General features: G+C 39.2%; 1 protein-coding gene across 1 annotated transcript in view; it reads right to left on the minus strand.

The window, feature by feature from the left end:
* LOC141340123 (nebulin-like) overlaps window positions 1-17,212 on the minus strand; it is a 126,529-nt gene that overhangs the window by 89,077 nt on the left and 20,240 nt on the right. Inside the window, exons 40-95 of the mRNA XM_073845053.1 lie at window positions 16,913-17,119; window positions 16,712-16,816; window positions 16,522-16,629; window positions 16,123-16,434; window positions 15,835-16,038; window positions 15,636-15,740; window positions 15,396-15,503; window positions 14,996-15,307; window positions 14,591-14,794; window positions 14,390-14,494; window positions 14,152-14,259; window positions 13,747-14,058; window positions 13,456-13,659; window positions 13,253-13,357; window positions 13,056-13,163; window positions 12,651-12,962; window positions 12,357-12,560; window positions 12,158-12,262; window positions 11,966-12,073; window positions 11,573-11,884; window positions 11,267-11,470; window positions 10,959-11,063; window positions 9,792-9,899; window positions 9,322-9,633; window positions 9,030-9,233; window positions 8,838-8,942; window positions 8,635-8,742; window positions 8,221-8,532; window positions 7,926-8,129; window positions 7,524-7,628; window positions 7,304-7,411; window positions 6,882-7,193; window positions 6,688-6,792; window positions 6,488-6,586; window positions 5,601-5,702; window positions 5,396-5,503; window positions 4,998-5,309; window positions 4,783-4,887; window positions 4,588-4,692; window positions 4,389-4,493; window positions 4,189-4,296; window positions 3,975-4,085; window positions 3,656-3,853; window positions 3,473-3,577; window positions 3,276-3,380; window positions 2,098-2,202; window positions 1,904-2,011; window positions 1,699-1,812; window positions 1,414-1,611; window positions 1,189-1,293; window positions 990-1,094; window positions 802-909; window positions 611-718; window positions 422-529; window positions 232-336; window positions 31-135 (exon numbers count right to left, since the gene is read on the minus strand). Of these exons, the coding sequence (XP_073701154.1) occupies window positions 31-135; window positions 232-336; window positions 422-529; window positions 611-718; window positions 802-909; window positions 990-1,094; window positions 1,189-1,293; window positions 1,414-1,611; window positions 1,699-1,812; window positions 1,904-2,011; window positions 2,098-2,202; window positions 3,276-3,380; window positions 3,473-3,577; window positions 3,656-3,853; window positions 3,975-4,085; window positions 4,189-4,296; window positions 4,389-4,493; window positions 4,588-4,692; window positions 4,783-4,887; window positions 4,998-5,309; window positions 5,396-5,503; window positions 5,601-5,702; window positions 6,488-6,586; window positions 6,688-6,792; window positions 6,882-7,193; window positions 7,304-7,411; window positions 7,524-7,628; window positions 7,926-8,129; window positions 8,221-8,532; window positions 8,635-8,742; window positions 8,838-8,942; window positions 9,030-9,233; window positions 9,322-9,633; window positions 9,792-9,899; window positions 10,959-11,063; window positions 11,267-11,470; window positions 11,573-11,884; window positions 11,966-12,073; window positions 12,158-12,262; window positions 12,357-12,560; window positions 12,651-12,962; window positions 13,056-13,163; window positions 13,253-13,357; window positions 13,456-13,659; window positions 13,747-14,058; window positions 14,152-14,259; window positions 14,390-14,494; window positions 14,591-14,794; window positions 14,996-15,307; window positions 15,396-15,503; window positions 15,636-15,740; window positions 15,835-16,038; window positions 16,123-16,434; window positions 16,522-16,629; window positions 16,712-16,816; window positions 16,913-17,119 (8,772 nt within the window). The remainder of the gene's footprint in view (window positions 1-30; window positions 136-231; window positions 337-421; window positions 530-610; window positions 719-801; window positions 910-989; window positions 1,095-1,188; window positions 1,294-1,413; window positions 1,612-1,698; window positions 1,813-1,903; window positions 2,012-2,097; window positions 2,203-3,275; window positions 3,381-3,472; window positions 3,578-3,655; window positions 3,854-3,974; window positions 4,086-4,188; window positions 4,297-4,388; window positions 4,494-4,587; window positions 4,693-4,782; window positions 4,888-4,997; window positions 5,310-5,395; window positions 5,504-5,600; window positions 5,703-6,487; window positions 6,587-6,687; window positions 6,793-6,881; window positions 7,194-7,303; window positions 7,412-7,523; window positions 7,629-7,925; window positions 8,130-8,220; window positions 8,533-8,634; window positions 8,743-8,837; window positions 8,943-9,029; window positions 9,234-9,321; window positions 9,634-9,791; window positions 9,900-10,958; window positions 11,064-11,266; window positions 11,471-11,572; window positions 11,885-11,965; window positions 12,074-12,157; window positions 12,263-12,356; window positions 12,561-12,650; window positions 12,963-13,055; window positions 13,164-13,252; window positions 13,358-13,455; window positions 13,660-13,746; window positions 14,059-14,151; window positions 14,260-14,389; window positions 14,495-14,590; window positions 14,795-14,995; window positions 15,308-15,395; window positions 15,504-15,635; window positions 15,741-15,834; window positions 16,039-16,122; window positions 16,435-16,521; window positions 16,630-16,711; window positions 16,817-16,912; window positions 17,120-17,212) is intronic.

Raw genomic sequence — 17,212 nt, forward strand, 5'->3', positions numbered from 1 at the left:
AGGTGGATGTACTGTATGGGTGACACCTACATCGCTGTTGATCTCGTTGACGTGGAAGCAGTGCATCAGCTGTGGGGTGATGGGCATGGGCAGAAGAGTTCCTCTGCTGTTGAAGTACTTCTCCTTATAGCACAGCTGTAGGTGGAAATGAAGCATTATTAGAGCACCTAATTATTTTGGTCAAATAACGTGCGAGACAGAACTCTTGTTTCAAAATAAAGACATACTTACATCACTGATTGCGTGTTGAGTGGCCTTAACCTGTCGGATCTCAGGTGTGTCATACTCAGAGTGGATCTTGTCCTTTTCCTTATGATATTTCTCACGATACAGTCGCTATGACAAAATGAAACTTTTTTAATACTCTCGTTTGTGATAAAGTATACAGTTTCTAAATTGAAAAGCACTAGATTGGACTTACTTCGTTCATGACCTTGTTGGCCTTCCTAATGGTGACGAAGTTGACACCTTCAGGATCTAGTTTGTAATTCCTGGCTTTCATCAGATCATAGGCTTCCCTGTACTTCATCTACAAAGATTAGAATATCAGTTGAGATGCATTCATAACATTTAATCTCTTTTTATTTTGAAAATGTAGGTGTTTTCGTACATTGCTGGTGATGACGCTGTTGGACTTGGCCTGTTTGTTTAGGGGAGTGTCGTAGGGCAGACTGTAACCGGTGGGCATAATCATCTTATTGGCCTCTTTGTAGAAGTTCTGGAACAAAAAGTAAGTGATATGAAGCATACATCAATGAGAGATTAGAATGCATTTTTATGTATTGGTAGGAGGCATCATACATCGCTCTGGATGTAGTTGGCTTGACGGGCCCTTTCAGTATCAACGGTCACAGCAGGAGCGGTGTTTTTACCCATCACGTTTGTGACGTAGTCATGACGGTAGTTGAGCTGTAGACAAAGTATATGAGTTAGAAGCTTCTCAATCAAATTGCAGTAAAGGCACTTTGTACATGCTTTTGAGGAGATACCTCGCTCAAGTTCTTAGCGCTCTGCTTGCATGTTTCATAGACAGGGGTGTCTACAACCACAGAGTAGTCCTTAAAGTGCTCGATTCCCTTGGCTCTGTAAAGATTCTGAAAGAGAACAGCACACAGGAAAAGAAGACAACATGTGAGATGATGGAAAATGAGGAGTATACTAAAAGAAAAGAAAAAAAATGAGTCTTACTTCGCTCTGCAGTTTCATAGACTGCTTACAACGAAGAATCTCAGGAGTGTCCCAAGCATAGCAGCCAACACCCTTCAACCAGTTGAGGTCATCTTTGTAGAAGATCTGAAATGAGATGCAATGTGAAGGTTAGCAATCTCTTTTAAACCAGTGGAACCTAACTTGCTTACCATTTGCGTATGACAGAAATTATGAAGTGTGTTTGGATATGCAGGTGTAACTCACATCGCTCAGTTGCTCGTTGACCTTACGGGCCTGCACGTACACCTGCATATCAGGCAGGCAGATCCACTGGTGCAGATATTTACGGTAGTCCACCCCACTGACAGTCTTCTGAGTGTTGCGTGCGGATACGATGTCAAGCATGTCTGGAGGTACGTGGATCTTGGCCTTGGTCTTCTCATATTTGTCTTTGTACAGGCGCTAATGGAAAAGGTGTTACAAAAAAGTTTCAATTATTTTGACATTTACTAAGTTACATAACTGAACCTCAGCTGATGCTTTACTCACATCCAAAACCAGTTTTCCAGCCTTGATACATCTTGCAGTAGCAGGGTCGTCCTCAAGACACTTGGGCAGGCTGTACAGGGTCTTGAACTTCTCATAATCTTCCTTGTATTTAACCTAAAAAAGGTTTAAAATCCAGTATGTTTAGGACAATCAGACAATTCTCCTTCTATGGAGGCATTAGTAAGAATTGGACAAGGGGACTCACTTTGCTCAGGATGACCTTCTGTTGTTTGGCATGGACTAAGGCATGGGAATCGTGAGGGAGGCTGTAGCTCTTGGCCTTGATCTTGTCCCAAGCAGCAGAATAGGCTTTCTAGATGTACACAAAGATATTTCAGAAACTGGGACAACAAATAAAACTAGTAACTCTGCATTTTAGAGCTTTTCACGCAGGCTTACGGTGCTGTAGATCTCCTTCAGGTTGAAGCATCTTGCGTAGTCGCAGGTGTCCAGAACAGTGGTGTAAATGTGTTTCTCCTTATGATACGCCTCTCTGTAGTTCAACTGTGGATAAAAAACAAAATATGCAGCATATTACCAAGTGAACTAAAAAGTGATGCGCTTCTAATAATAATCAAGTATTTCATAGTGCTGTCAAAATTAGCGCATTAACTTTTCAATAAACAGGCGATTGATTTTTTCAGTTTAACGGCATTAAGAATATTTAATGCAGTGAACACAGGAGCAGGGCAAGGCTTGGCCACCCCACTCACAACTGCTGCTCTAGTTTTTTTTTTTTTTCTTGACAAGATCTGCATTTATTTAGTCACAGATTGTCTTGACGTTCACATCAAATGGGAGACTTTTCAGACGCACACTATAACTTCACTCCAGCACCACGTGCTTGTCAAACAAGCGCAGTAACAAGGGACAAGGGAGCTTCATTAGAACAACAGTGAACTGCGGTCAGATGAGATGTTGTGAGGCCATATGTCAGTAAAATTGAATTTACCTGTTCTGTCAGGAATTATACTGTGCTCGTAGCAAGCACACTTCAATTGCACACGCAAATGCGGTGGTGCACGCTGTAGCCTGTATAATTTCATATTAAAGTGCTAATGAAACTACGAGCATGCATGTCAAATCCGCGTCATGTTCAGCAGCGGCAGCTCCTAAAGTAATAGCAGCCAAGTAACCTATTAACCCAGCTGCTGTGATGTCTATTAATCAAAGAACAAAAGAAAACAGAGGAAATCAATAACTTTTGTAGCTTTAAGGATTAATCTATATATAATTTAGTATTTAGTGTTTGATAACTTTATTTAGTTTCTGTATATTTCCTACTTGCTGAAGGGTACAGGTAAATAATGGGTTTATGTAAAGATAGTTTAAAGTTCACTTAAATTTTTATTTTAAGTAATGAATGTGAAAATTGATGGCTCTCAATTATACTGTAATGTTGAATGGCTATAGTCAATGGTTCACTATTAAGAAAAAAGAACAATTTCCTAGAGACGTCAGTTATATTGGTATCAGTGATACCAATCACCTTCATTCATAAAGTATATTTAAAAACAATTAATTGTGATTGTTGACAAGACTAGTATTTCAGTGATCAAAATAATAGGAGTACTAACCTCACTGGCCCAAGTGTGGCCCAGGACGGCAGTCACATACACAGGTGTGTCTGTCACAATGGAGTAGTTGTTCCATTCCTTCTTGCCCTCTGCCTTATATTTAATCTGTGCAGAAACAAAAATAAACCTTCAAACAGGTGAAAACATAATGTTTCTTTATTGTTAATTGCTAGATGAGTCGCAATAATGTTACTCACATCACTCTGTAGCTCATATGACTTCTTGGCTCGCACAATCTCAGGAGTATCCCAGGCGTAACAGCCAACACCCTTCATCCAGTTCAGGTCCTCTTTGTAGAACACCTGCCAGGGAGAAATTAGTCAAATGTAGCCATTCAACAAACCCAAACCAGTCTAAATGTCACTGTAACCATAGCCTACATCACTCAAGATCTCATTAGCCTTGCGTGCACGGATGGCATCGTTCTGCTCAGGATGGCATGTCCACTGGTGCAGGTGTGTACGGTATAGCACATCACTCAGGATTTCCTGGCATTTCTTGGCAACCACGTGGCTGATCATGTCAGCGGGAATGTGGAGCTTAGTTTTGGTTTCATTGTAGGCTTTGTGATAGTCTCTCTGTTGGACAGATCAATAAAAGTCTGGTTAATGAGGAAAATATAAACTATAACAAGTGAAAACCAAAGAACAGCAACTCAGGCTTGTATGTATGACTGTAGTCATAATAGAAACAACTCACCAGATTCTTCATTTTTTCCATTTGGCCAGAGCGAACCACCTCAGGGAAGTCAACCAGTGTTGAAGCCATGTAGTGACCTTTGGCTTTCTCGTGAGCACCAAGGTACTTACACTGCAGTATTTCAATACAAGAAACAATTAACAATTGTATATATCACTTCTACACCATAAAAAGGTCAATTTTATTCAATATTTTTTACATTTTTGGTACTTACATTACTAATTATGTCTCTGGTCCTCTTGGCTTGTTGTACTGGAATATATTCATGGTTCAGCTGGTAGCCAGTGGCTTTGCTCTCATCCCAGCTGACTTTGTACAGTTTCTAGAATAACAACAACAAAACATTCAAAATGTAATGCATCACATAAATAAAATGCAAATATATACAAATAAGTCTGGAATGGGGATTGTTACCTCACTGATCATCTTTGCGACATCTCTACTGTGGGCCAGCTGTGGTGTATCTTCCGATCCAATGTAGTGGCCCTTCTCCAGGTTGAATGACTCTTTGTACTTTAGCTAAGTAAGAACAGAAACATGGTAGATAAGTTAACCATTTCACACCAGTTTTGCCCTATAAAGATGAAAATGGCCAAATGTGAAACACACTTACATCACTGAGGTTAAAGGCGTTAACCTTTGCCAGAACAACCTCAGGGCGATCCACAATGTGGGTAAATTTGCTAAAGTTGTCCTTAGCATCCTTCTTGTAAATTCTCTGCATGGGAAAAAAGCAACAGTCATTGTGGTAAGTTAATGGAGGTTTGTAAAATAACTGAGACTTTGTGCAAACTTTGGTCAAACTTACTTCGTTCAGAATCTTTTGGGCTTTTCGGACTTTGACATGATCCACACAGTCAGCAGCCACCCATCCACAACCACGTAACCATTCCAGATCTGCCTTGTATACATTCTGGAGGGAGAGTATTATATTATACAAAACAAAACTTTACCTTCATTTTCATATTTTATAAAAACAAGAAAAACTATTTTGATTTAAAAACCTCTTCACCCAATACTTACGTCACTGGCTAAGTCATATGCTTTGCGGGCCTGAATGACGTCATTTTGATCGGGCAAGCATGTCCACTGGTGCAAGCGAGTTCTGTATCTGTCATCATTGACTTGAATCTGGCATTTCTTTGCATGTTCAAATGACACCATGTCCACTGGGAGCTTAAACTTGGTCTTGGACTTGTTGAAGTCTTTCTTGTAGAGAGCATCGCTAGCAATCCTAGCCGAGTTCAGGGCCAGCATGAGAAGAGGATCATCCTGGACGCTCAGGGCTCCAATGTGATGACCAACTTGCTTACGGTAGCCCTCTTTGTACTTGTACTGCGAAAACAGAGGAGCATTTATTTGTGTGCATGAATAACATTAAGGTGAAATGGGTTTAGGTATAGTTTTATTTATTTACTTACATTACTCTGTACTTTACTGGTATGGATGCATTGCTTAATCGGAACCGCATCTCCGGGCATGAAGTATGATTTGGCCTTGGTCTTGTTCCAGGTTTTGGTGTAGAAATGCTATGAGTGATGTTTAATATGACATTTTTGTTACTACTCAACTTTAAGCAATCATTACAGACAGCAGTTATATCTCAAAAAATAAAAAATGCATTACCGGGTGGTACATTTTAGCCACTTCCCTGGCTGTAGCCAAAACTGGAGAGTCTGTCAACGTGTATTTAATCTTGTCGTGGTGCCAGGCCTCACGGTATTTAGCCTGGGAAGAAAAAAGAGGATACTTGGTGAACAGTTGTATCCAAAAACCATGTGAAACTAATGTCTTGAGGATGACACCATTTCAATGAAGAGAGCATGAGTTTGTCAAATAAATATACTGTAATAGTTCTGTTGTTTGTGTACCTATGAAAGAAACAATGCTTATTATATTCACATTTATATTTCTTCTTTTTTTTGTTTTATTTCTTTGTTTATTTTCAGATTAATTTTTAGATTCTTGACCTTAAATATGAGTTTTTTCACACTTTATTTGCATATATTATTATATGTGACCCTGGACCACAAAACCAAGTAGCACGGGTATATGTATTTGTAGCAGTAGCCACAAATACATTGTATGGGTCAAAACTTTAGATTTTTTTTATGCCAAAAATCTTTAGGATATTAAGTAAAGATCATGTTCCATGAAGATTTTTGTTTTGCACATTCAGAGTCCAGATTTTCAAATAGATGTATCTCGGCCAAACATTGTTCTATCATAACGAACCATACATCAATGGAAAGTTTATTTATTTAGCTTTCAGACACAGTTTAATAAATTAATTTAATAAATCTAGAAATTGACTCTTATGACCGGTTTTGTGGTCCAGGGTCGCATATTATTAATTAAAATATTTATATATTATGTTTAGACAAATGAATCAAGTATTTATCCATGTAGACTATGTTATATCCAAAGCAACTTACAGCAAAGAAACATGCAATTAATCACAGATCTAACAATATTCATAGTACCCAAAGTACAGTGTATATCTTACTGCTTACCTCATTGAGCACGTCAGCAGCGTTTTTGGAGTGCACAAAGTCAATTCTTTCAATGGGTGTTGTGTATTTCTGCTCATCCAGTTTCACACGGTAGCCTCTCTGTGAATCAGACAAAATAAAATCAGCAATTCATTACATTTCTCTATTGCATGAACCGAAATAAAATCAAGAAAAACTAAGTATAGTGCTAAAGGACTTACTTCAGCCAGAACCTTTTGGGCATTCCTCACTTTGACGACTTCAACAGACTCATGGGGAATCCATCCACATCCCCTGAGCCACTCCAGGTCAGCCTTGTACACAGCCTAAACATCAAAAACAATCAAATGAAACATATAACATTGTAAAACACTGCATTATCGATTTTTTTAAACATAATTAAAGGTCCACTTACATCACTACGCAGATCATAGACCTTCCTGGCTTGGACGACGTCATTGGAGTCGGGCAGGCAGGTCCAGTTGTGCAGGTAAGTTCTGTAGTTAAAATCATTGACTTGGATCTGGCATTTCTTGGCCAGCTCAAGAGACAACAGGTCCACAGGGAGGTGGAACTTGGTCTTGGACTTGTTGAAGTCCTTCTTGTAGAGAGCATCGCTAGCAATCTTAGCTGAGTTCAAGGCTAGCATGATCAGAGGATCATCTTGGACACAGCGGGCTCCAATGTGATGACCAACTTGCTTACGATAACCAGCCTTGTACTTGTACTACATTTGAAAGATGATCAAATCAGTTGTAAGCATTAGTCTTAAATAGCAGAAAAGAAGTTCTATAAGGTAAAATTTAAGCTAATTGCAATATAATTGTGATTTCGTACGTCACTGGCTATATCTCTGGAGGCTTTAGCCTTGATCACAGAGACGGCATCCTCTTTGATGTGGTACGCCTTCGCCTTCGTGGCATCCCAGTTTTTGGTATACATTTTCTGCAACAGGACAAAAAAGATGGAAACTCAAAACACAATAATAGCACAACAAGCTCACAAAATAGAGTTCATTTTCGTAATACTCTGCAATCTTGCATGTGAGATTGCTTACATTGCTGACGGCAACGGCATTGGCTCTGGACAACTCGATGGCAGGTGTATTTGGCATGATGTGGATAGTTGTCTTATCTTTGTCCCATGCTTCTCTGTATTTCCTCTGAGAACAAAATAATTAAAAAAAAGAAAGGTTAAAGGCTTTGTTTGGCACATATTGATGCAAAAATAAAAAGACACATCTATTGCATTAATCTAGCACATTCATTAATTTATAATTGCAATTACTATAATTAACTGTATAATTATATTTATTTCAATAGTTAAAAGTTTTGATAAATAATTCACTGTAATTAAAATAGAAAAATATACTATTTTACCCGGTGTTTGTCCTCCTTTCACTTATCAGAGCAGTCAAATAAATTAAAGTACTAATGAAAAGGAAAGGCAATAATCTTACATCGCTGAGAATGTCAGCATTTTGCTTGGCGAGGACAATAACAGGCAGGTCCACAGCACTGGTGAACTTGACAGTGCTGGGATGCTGGCGGTACAGTTGCTCATTAAGGATAGTCTGAGCATTCTTGGCTTTGACGACGTCAATAGATCCGTGTGGCATCCAGCCACATCCACGGATCCACTCAAGGTCAGCTTTGTATACAGCCTAGTTTGAAAGTTTACAAAATGAGTATTAATGTAGTAATATAACAAACCAATGTAAACAGCACAGTATGTCAAATAAGGCATATACATACATCACTGCGCAGGTCATAGACCTTCCTAGCCTGGACAACATCATTGGAGTCTGGCAGGCAGGTCCAGTTGTGCAGGTAGGTTCTGTAGTTGGCATCATTGACCTGGATCTGACATTTCTTGGCCAGCTCAAGAGAGAGCAGGTCCGCTGGGAGGTTATATTTGGTCTTGGACTTGTTGAAGTCCTTCTTGTACAAAAGATCACTAGAAATCTTGCCTGAGTTCAAGGCTAGCATGATTAAGGGATCATCACGAATGCTGAGGGCTCCAATGTGGTGCCCTTGCTGCTTCCTGTATCCAGCTTTGTACTTGTACTGCAAGGTTTTAAAACATAAAAGAAATCATTTAATAGTCAAAAGACTATCATTTAACAGTGTGTGTTTAATGTGTTAGATAAGATCCACAATGAGACTTACGTCACTAATGATGTCTCTGGAGGCCTTGGCAGATTTCACTGCGACAGCATCCTTAGGCAGGAAGTAGCCCTTCTTAAGGCTGCTCTCATAGTCTTGACGGTAATATTTCTGCAAAGAACATGATGAAGCAACACATACAGATTAAAAAGTAAACTAGTGTGTGTTTATTTCTGATTTATTGCTCACTACAACACTGTACTTACGATGCTTGTGTTCAGTTTGTTTTGTTGTCCAAGAATAATCTCAGGGGTGTCTGGCATGACATGGATATTGATCTTCTCCTTATTCCAGGCATCAACATATGCATTCTGAAAGGCAATAATAATGCAACAGTGATTTTCTTGTACACAGATTACATTTTCACAGATTCGTAAGATTTCCTAGGAAAATAATACCTTGTCCATGATCTTGGCATTAGCCTGGGCAAGAGCAAAAGGTACAGCATCTGTCTTGCTGGTATACTTGAAGTTGCTTGGATGTTGTCTGTACTTCCTTTCGCTCAAAATCTCAGCAGCCTTTTTAGCCTTCTCTACATCAACTGAGCCTATAGGTACCCATCCTGTACCTCTGATCCATTCCATATCAGCCTTATACACAGCCTGATGGCAGAAGATACATGAGAAATGTTAAAATAAGTAGGTTTATTTATTTATTATAGTTACAAATTAAAATTCCACAGAAACTCACGTCACTCTGAAGATCATAGACCTTCCTGGCCTGGACGACATCGTTGGAATCAGGCAGGCAGGTCCAGTTGTGCAGGTAGGTTCTGTAGTTGGCATCATTGACTTGGATCTGGCATTTCTTAGCAAGCTCAAGAGACAGCAGGTCCACTGGGAGGTGGAACTTGGTCTTGGACTTGTTGAAGTCCTTCTTGTAGAGAGCATCACTAGCAATCTTAGCTGAGTTCAAGGCTAGCATGATCAAAGGATCATCTTGGACACAGCGGGCTCCAATGTGATGGCCAACTTGCTTACGATAACCAGTCTTGTACTTGTACTGTGAAAAGTCCATTAAAACATCTATTACATACTGTAACCACATTAGCTTTAAAGATGGCTCCTATCTATATTTATGTGACAGGGCAAAAAAATATTAAATGTATGAATTAGCTTGAATTAGTAATATAAGCAAATGCTAAGAAGGTATATACTCACATCGCTAATAATGTCTCTGGATGCTTTAGCAGCTTTGATGGCAACAGCATCAGATTTGAGGTCGTAGCCTTTCCTGAAGATGTCCTCAACTGCTTGTCTGTACAGTTTCTGCAAGCAAAATTTTGATTTCATATATAATACATTTTTTAAAGGTGGCATATCATACTAGACTTTTTCCATGTTTAGATACTATAATCGGGTCCCTGGTGCATCTACCAACCCAGAAAATATGAAAAAGAACAACCCAGTAACTTTGTTTTGGTAATCCTTTCTCTGCAAGCTTGCAGATTTCGCTCCCCCAGTGACGTAAAAAGGGGATCTTAATATAATATTACCGCCCCGTAATCTGCATGTTTCCACCCACGGCGCCTCCATTCTGTTTTCACAAGTGATAACAGTGTACCAGTTCTAACACCATGGCAAAGTTTGAGCAAAGCATGCTAACTGTTCTGTCGTTGGCTGCACAGACAAGCACAGAACACTATTTAGAGTCCCAGCCTCAGAGGAGACAAGAGAGCAGTGGATTTATTGACTTATTGTTATAACTGTTTTTATAACTCATGTGCGTTCATAAACTTTATTTGACAACTTTATTTAAACTGTATTTGACAGTTTAAGCGCAACAAGACATGAAAGAGAACTTAGTTTAGTACTCACATGCTGTGTGACAGCCACTTTCTGTGCGCACGCTTCAATGTGTGCGCACAGAAAACCGTATATCAGAAGTTTAAACTGATATGGCTGTAAAATGCATTATTGCAGCATGATAGACATGGTAATCAAACCCAAACAGATGTTTTTTTAGCAGAGTATCTGATGTAAAGGCACAGTCCTAGTCTGGGAAAGGGAGCGGGGCTTATTTGCATTTAAAGAGTAATGCACGAGAACAGCGTGTTTCTGCTTCTACTCAAAATAGGCATTTTCAAAATGTAATACATTATCTGTGGGGTATTTTGAGCTGAAACTTCACAGACACATTCTGGGGACACCGCAGACTTATATTACATATTGTAAAAAGGGGCATAATAGGTCTACTTTAGGTGAAATAATGAATAGGACTAATTTTTGTAAATCAAACAAAATGCGTGAATTTGAGATGTGTAGTTTAACAACTAAAACAAATTATATAATGAATAAAAAAAACAATAGTTTAGAAGTGATACCTACCCTACTGTTGTTCAATGCATTAGCACTTGAGAGCACAATCTCTGGGGTATCAGCAGGGATATGGATCTTGGTCTTGTCACTCTCCCATGCTGCATGATACTGACGCTAAAATAGAAAGAAAAAAAATAGTGACAGTTTTAATACTGTGAAAATGAAAACATTCTGCAATTAATCAAAAATAACATGAAAAGAATAATTTATACAAACCAAAACATATTAAACTTCATGTAGTAATTGATATTGTGACTAAATTGTTCTCAATTTTGTTTAGTTGGATTCTAATCATTTGACTTTTTTATTCTACTAACCTGATCCATAACTTGGGCATTGGCCTTGGCAAGCACCAAAGGCATGGACTGCATGTCTTGTGTATATTTAAATTTGTCTGGTGTCTGTCTGTAGAGTCGCTCACTGAGGATCTCAGCTGCTTTCTTTGCTTTCAGGACATCAAGCGAGCCAATCGGCACCCATCCTACACCAGTCATAAACTCCATGTCTGCTTTGTACACAGCCTGAGGTGGAGACGAAATGTGATTTTGCAGATCTATACAGTAAATATTAAATTAAAAATCATTTAAAAACATTTAAATGACACTTTAATTTGACAGACGTACATCGCTACGGAGGTCATAGATTTTTCTGGCCTGGACGACGTCATTGGAGTCAGGCAGGCAGGTCCAGTTGTGGAGATAGGTTCTGTAGTTGGCATCATTGACCTGGATCTGGCATTTCTTGGCCAGCTCAAGAGACAACATGTCCGCTGGGAGGTTGTACTTGGTTTTAGACTTGTTGAAGTCCTTCTTGTAGAGAGCATCACTAGCAATCTTAGCTGAGTTCAAGGCTAGCATGATCAACGGATCATCTTGGACACAGCGGGCTCCAATGTGATGGCCAACTTGCTTACGATAACCAGTCTTGTACTTGTACTAAAAAGAATTTTACAAGGGTTTTAGAAGATAATTTTGCACAGTATGTGTTTGACAAATTATATTCTAATAAGTACTCACATCACTGACAATATCCCTGGATGCCTTAGCTGCTTTGATAGCAACAGCATCACTGCGCAAATCATAGCCCTTCTTCTTAGATTCTTCATTGGCAAGTTTATAACGTTTCTAAAATTGGAAAACAAGACTTATTACAACAATGTTAAAGAGCTTTTAGGAGAAAAAATTACACATTTTAAGACATTTACATACCTCGCTGTAATTTAAATTGTTCTGCTTTGCCAACAGAACTTCCATACAATCAGGCATAACGTGGATTTTGGTTTTAGCATTGTCCCAGGCTTCAGTGTAAAGTTTCTGTAAGAGTTGAATACAATTAGACAACAGATATTTAAATCTTTAAGCTATTCGTGAGGGTTCTTTAGTTGAGAAACCTAGTGAGCAGATTTACCTTGTTATTAGTAGTAGCATTACTTTTAGCTAAAACTAGTGGCATGTCTTCAGTTGTCAGGGTGAACTTGAAGTTGCAGGGGTGCTGGCGGTACTTCCTTTCACTCAGGATTTCTCCAGCCTTTTTCGCTTTCTCAACATCAACCGAACCAATGGGAACCCATCCGATTCCTTGAAGCCATTTCAGATCAGCCTTGTACACCGCCTAAATGATCATCCAAAAAAATAATGAAAAATTTGACATTTGACAGTAAAAAGAAACAATAAAAGTCAAGAGTGCTTTCAACAGACTTACGTCACTCTGGAGGTCATAGACTTGTCTGGCCTTAACAACATCACTGGAGTCGGGCAGGCAGGTCCAGTTGTGCAGGTAGGTTCTGTAGTTGGCATCATTGACCTGGATCTGGTTCTTCTTGGCCAACTCAAAAGCTAACATGTCCACAGGGAGGTGGAACTTGGTCTTAGACTTGTTGAAGTCCTTCTTGTAGAGAGCATCGCTAGCAATCCTAGCTGAGTTCAAAGCCAGCATGAGCAGAGGATCATCTTGGACACAGCGGGCTCCAATGTGATGACCAACTTGCTTACGATAACCAGTCTTGTACTTATACTACAGTTAAAAGATTAAAGAACAATAAGATAACACACTCTGGACCATGAACTATAAGACTATGAATGAAGAACAAAGAAAGAGAGCACTCACATCACTGATGATATCCCGAGAGGCTTTAGCTGCTTTAATAGAAATGGCATCACCACGCATGTCATAGCCTTTCTTTTTGGCCTCCTCATTGGCAAGCTTATATTGTTTCTGGAATAGGATTAAGTAGAAAAGGAAATCTGAGGAAAAACAAATATAACATCTCTTCTTCAATTCGAGACTTAAAATTAATGACTCACCACACTGTAGTTAACTTTGTTCTGTTTAGCAAGCAAAATCTCCATTGTATCTGGCATGATGTGGATCTTGGTCTTATCCTTTTCCCAAGCTTCCACATAGGTTTTCTATAGTGTAAGGAAAAATAAAAAGAAATATATATGGAAAGTGTCTTATCATATTACATTGGAAAAGAGAAGATATGCTGTTGATCAAAGCAGGCTACCTTGTTCATGACGTTGGCATTGTTTTTCGCCAAAACCAGAGGCATGTCTTCAGTTGTGCAAGTGAACTTGAAGTTGCTGGGGTGCTGACGGTACTTTCTTTCATTCAGGATATCTCCAGCCTTTTTCACTTTCTCAACATCAATCGAACCAATGGGAACCCATCCGAGACCTTGAAGCCATTTCAAATCAGCTTTGTAGACCGCCTGAGAACAAACATGGGATACAAATTACCATTAGGCAATGAAATGATATGCCTCTAAATGTAGCATCTCTACATGTAACATACTTACATCACTCTGGAGGTCATAGACTTGTCTGGCCTGGACAACGTCATTGGAGTCAGGCAAGCAGGTCCAGTTATGCAAGTAGGTTCTGTAGTTGGCATCATTGACCTGGATCTGGCATTTCTTGGCCAGCTCAAGAGACAGCAGGTCGGCTGGGAGGTGGAACTTGGTCTTGGACTTGTTGAAGTCTTTCTTGTAGAGAGCATCACTAGCAATCCTAGCTGAGTTCAAAGCCAGCATGAGCAGAGGATCATCCTGGATGCTACGGGCTCCAATGTGATGACCAACTTGCTTACGGTAACCAGTCTTGTACTTGTACTGTTTAAGAGAAACAGTGGTTTAAGGCATACTGTAAATTAGTTCTATGGAATGTTTTGTTCACTTTCAGATGGTATAACTCAAAACACTCACATCACTGGCAATGTCCCTGGAGGCCTTGGCTGCTTTGATAGAGATGGCATCATTTCGCATGTCATAGCCCTTCTTTTTAGCTTCCTCGTTTGCAAGCTTGTATAATTTCTTAAAAAAAACATTTAAATATAGTTATTTTATTTATTATAAAAAATGAAAAAGTAGAATATATACATAAATTATTAACCAAGAACATCTATTATGCACCATCAAGAGGCTGATGTTGTGTCATACTTACTAGACTGTAGTTGGCTTTGTTATGTTTTGCAAGTACAATGTCCATAGCATCTGGCATAACATGGATCTTTGTCTTGTCTTTGTTCCATGCATCAACATATTGTTGCTGTCAAATAGGAATATAAAATGTAAAAAATCACAACCACACAATAACTGTGAAATAAATGAGGAAATTGCATATTTTTATCAGTTCAGAAGTTACCTTGTTCATAACATCATTGTTGGCTTTAGCCAAGACCATTGGCATGTCTTGAGTTGTCATGGTGTATTTGAAGTTGCTTGGGTGTTGGCGGTATTTCCTTTCATTCAGAACTTCTCCAGCCTTTTTCGCTTTCTCAACATCAAGCGAACCAATGGGGACCCATCCAAGACCTTGAAGCCATTTCAGATCAGCCTTGTAAACAGCCTAAGTGGACATATATATAGAAAGAATACCTGTTAGTGACTCCATACAGTTTATTCATCAGTATTTCTGTAGCTTGATCTCTTTCTCAACATTAGGAAGACATAATAGCTACAAACTGAAAAATAAAACGGAAAGTCAATTGCATGAAGATCCAAAAATGCATAAATGAATATTGCTTAACAGAATCTGGATCTCACGTACATCACTCTGGAGGTCATAGGTTTGTCTGGCCTGAACAACATCATTGGAGTCAGGCAGGCAGGTCCAGTTGTGCAGGTAGGTTCTGTAGTTGGCATCATTGACCTGGATCTGGTTCTTCTTGGCCAACTCAAAAGATATCATGTCCACTGGGAGGTGGAACTTGGTCTTGGACTTGTTGAAGTCCTTCTTGTAGAGAGCATCACTAGCAATCCTAGCTGAGTTCAAAGCCAGCATGAGCAAAGGATCATCCTGGACGCTGCGGGCTCCAATGTGATGACCAACTTGCTTACGATAACCAGCCTTGTACTTGTACTGCAAAGAAACATAATATTCTAAGTATAGCAAATGACAGTATATATTATATGTGCCATATATTGACTTATCAGTTTGTTGTACTTACATCACTAGCAATGTCCCTGGAGGCTTTGGCTGCGATGATAGATACGGCATCATTGCGCAAATCATAACCCTTCTTCTTGGCCAGTTCATTGGCAAGTTTATATTGTTTCTGATGAACATAACATAATATTTAAACAAACTTGGCAACAGCAGAATATCATTTATCTTTTGTTGACTTGAAACCAAAAAATAATACTCTGATATAAAACTGAATACTCAACTCTTAATTTGATATACTTACCTCACTATAGTTGATTTTGTTTTGCTTTGCAAGAAGCACATCCATTGCGTCTGGCATGATGTGAATCTTTGTTTTATCATTGTTCCAAGCTTCAACATATTTTGACTGCCAGAATGAAGAGAGAATTAAGCATCAAAACTGAAGTCACAAACAACACTTTAGACATTTTCCATATGAGTCTAGGTAATTGTGAAAATACCTTGTTCATAATTTCATTATTGGCTTTGGCCAAGACCAGTGGCATGTCTTCAGTTGTCAGGGTGAACTTGAAGTTGCTTGGGTGCTGACGATACTTCTGTTCACTTAGGACTTCACCAGCCTTTTTTGCTTTCTCAACATCAAGTGAACCAATGGGAACCCATCCGAGACCTTGAAGCCATTTCAGATCTGCCTTGTACACCGCCTAAGAGCAGAAAAGAGTGTGAAAAGAGTGCTTACAAGCCTCATAAAAATGAGCCACCAAAAAAAATGGTAAAATCAGACTTACGTCACTCTGGATGTCATAGACTTGTCTGGCCTGGACAACATCATTGGAGTCGGGCAGGCAGGTCCAGTTATGCAGGTAGGTTCTGTAGTTGGCATCATTGACCTGGATCTGGTTCTTCTTGGCCAGCTCAAAAGATATCATGTCCACTGGAAGGTTGAACTTGGTCTTAGACTTGTTAAAGTCTTTCTTGTAGAGAGCATCACTAGCAATCCTAGCAGAGTTCAAGGCCAGCATGAGCAGAGGATCATCCTGGACGCTGCGGGCTCCAATGTGATGGCCAACTTGCTTGCGATAACCGGCCTTGTACTTGTACTGTGAAAAGTCCATTAAAACATCCATTACAATCTGATAAGTACTCAGTATTCACATTCTGGGTCCAATAAGGGGAAAAAAACTTACATTACTAGCAATAGCACATGATGCTTTTGCAGCTTGAATTGGTATGGCATCAGCACGTAGATCATAACCCTTTTTCTTTGCTTGTTCATTGGCAAGTCTGTATTGTTTCTAAAGAAGAATAAGAAAAAATATTTAAATACTGTGACTTAATGTCAATTGCTGTTGTCATGAATCGGGCGACATCACTAACCTCACTGTAGGTAACTTTATTTTGACGAGCAAGAGCCACTTCCATCGAATCTGGCATAATGTGAATCTTGGTTTTGTCCTGATCCCAGGCTGCAGTATACTTTTGCTGAAGGAAGAATAAATGGGTCCATTTTAAATTGTTCTGAAACATAGATAATCAAAAGCAAAGCACAGTGTCAAGTCAAATGGTTTTAATTTTCACCTTGTTTTTGATTTCATTGTTGGCCGAAGCTAGGACTAGATCCATGGAATCAATGTCTTTGGTGAACTTGAAGTTACTGGGATGTGTGCGGTATAGTTTCTCACTGCCTATCCGGCTAGCGGTCTTCGCTTTCTCCACATCCAGGGATCCAATGGGAATCCATCCAACTCCTTTGATGTAATTGTTATACTCAGATTTGTAGATGTTCTGCAGAATTAGAGAGGGTGCCATCAAATTCACCATGTAAAATCAAATCGAAAAAATCCCCAGCATTTTATAGAAATACATAATAAACACTCA

Source organism: Garra rufa, chromosome 8 (genome assembly GCF_049309525.1).
Source record: "Garra rufa chromosome 8, GarRuf1.0, whole genome shotgun sequence".
In the NCBI taxonomy this organism is placed as follows: Eukaryota; Metazoa; Chordata; class Actinopteri; order Cypriniformes; family Cyprinidae; genus Garra; species Garra rufa.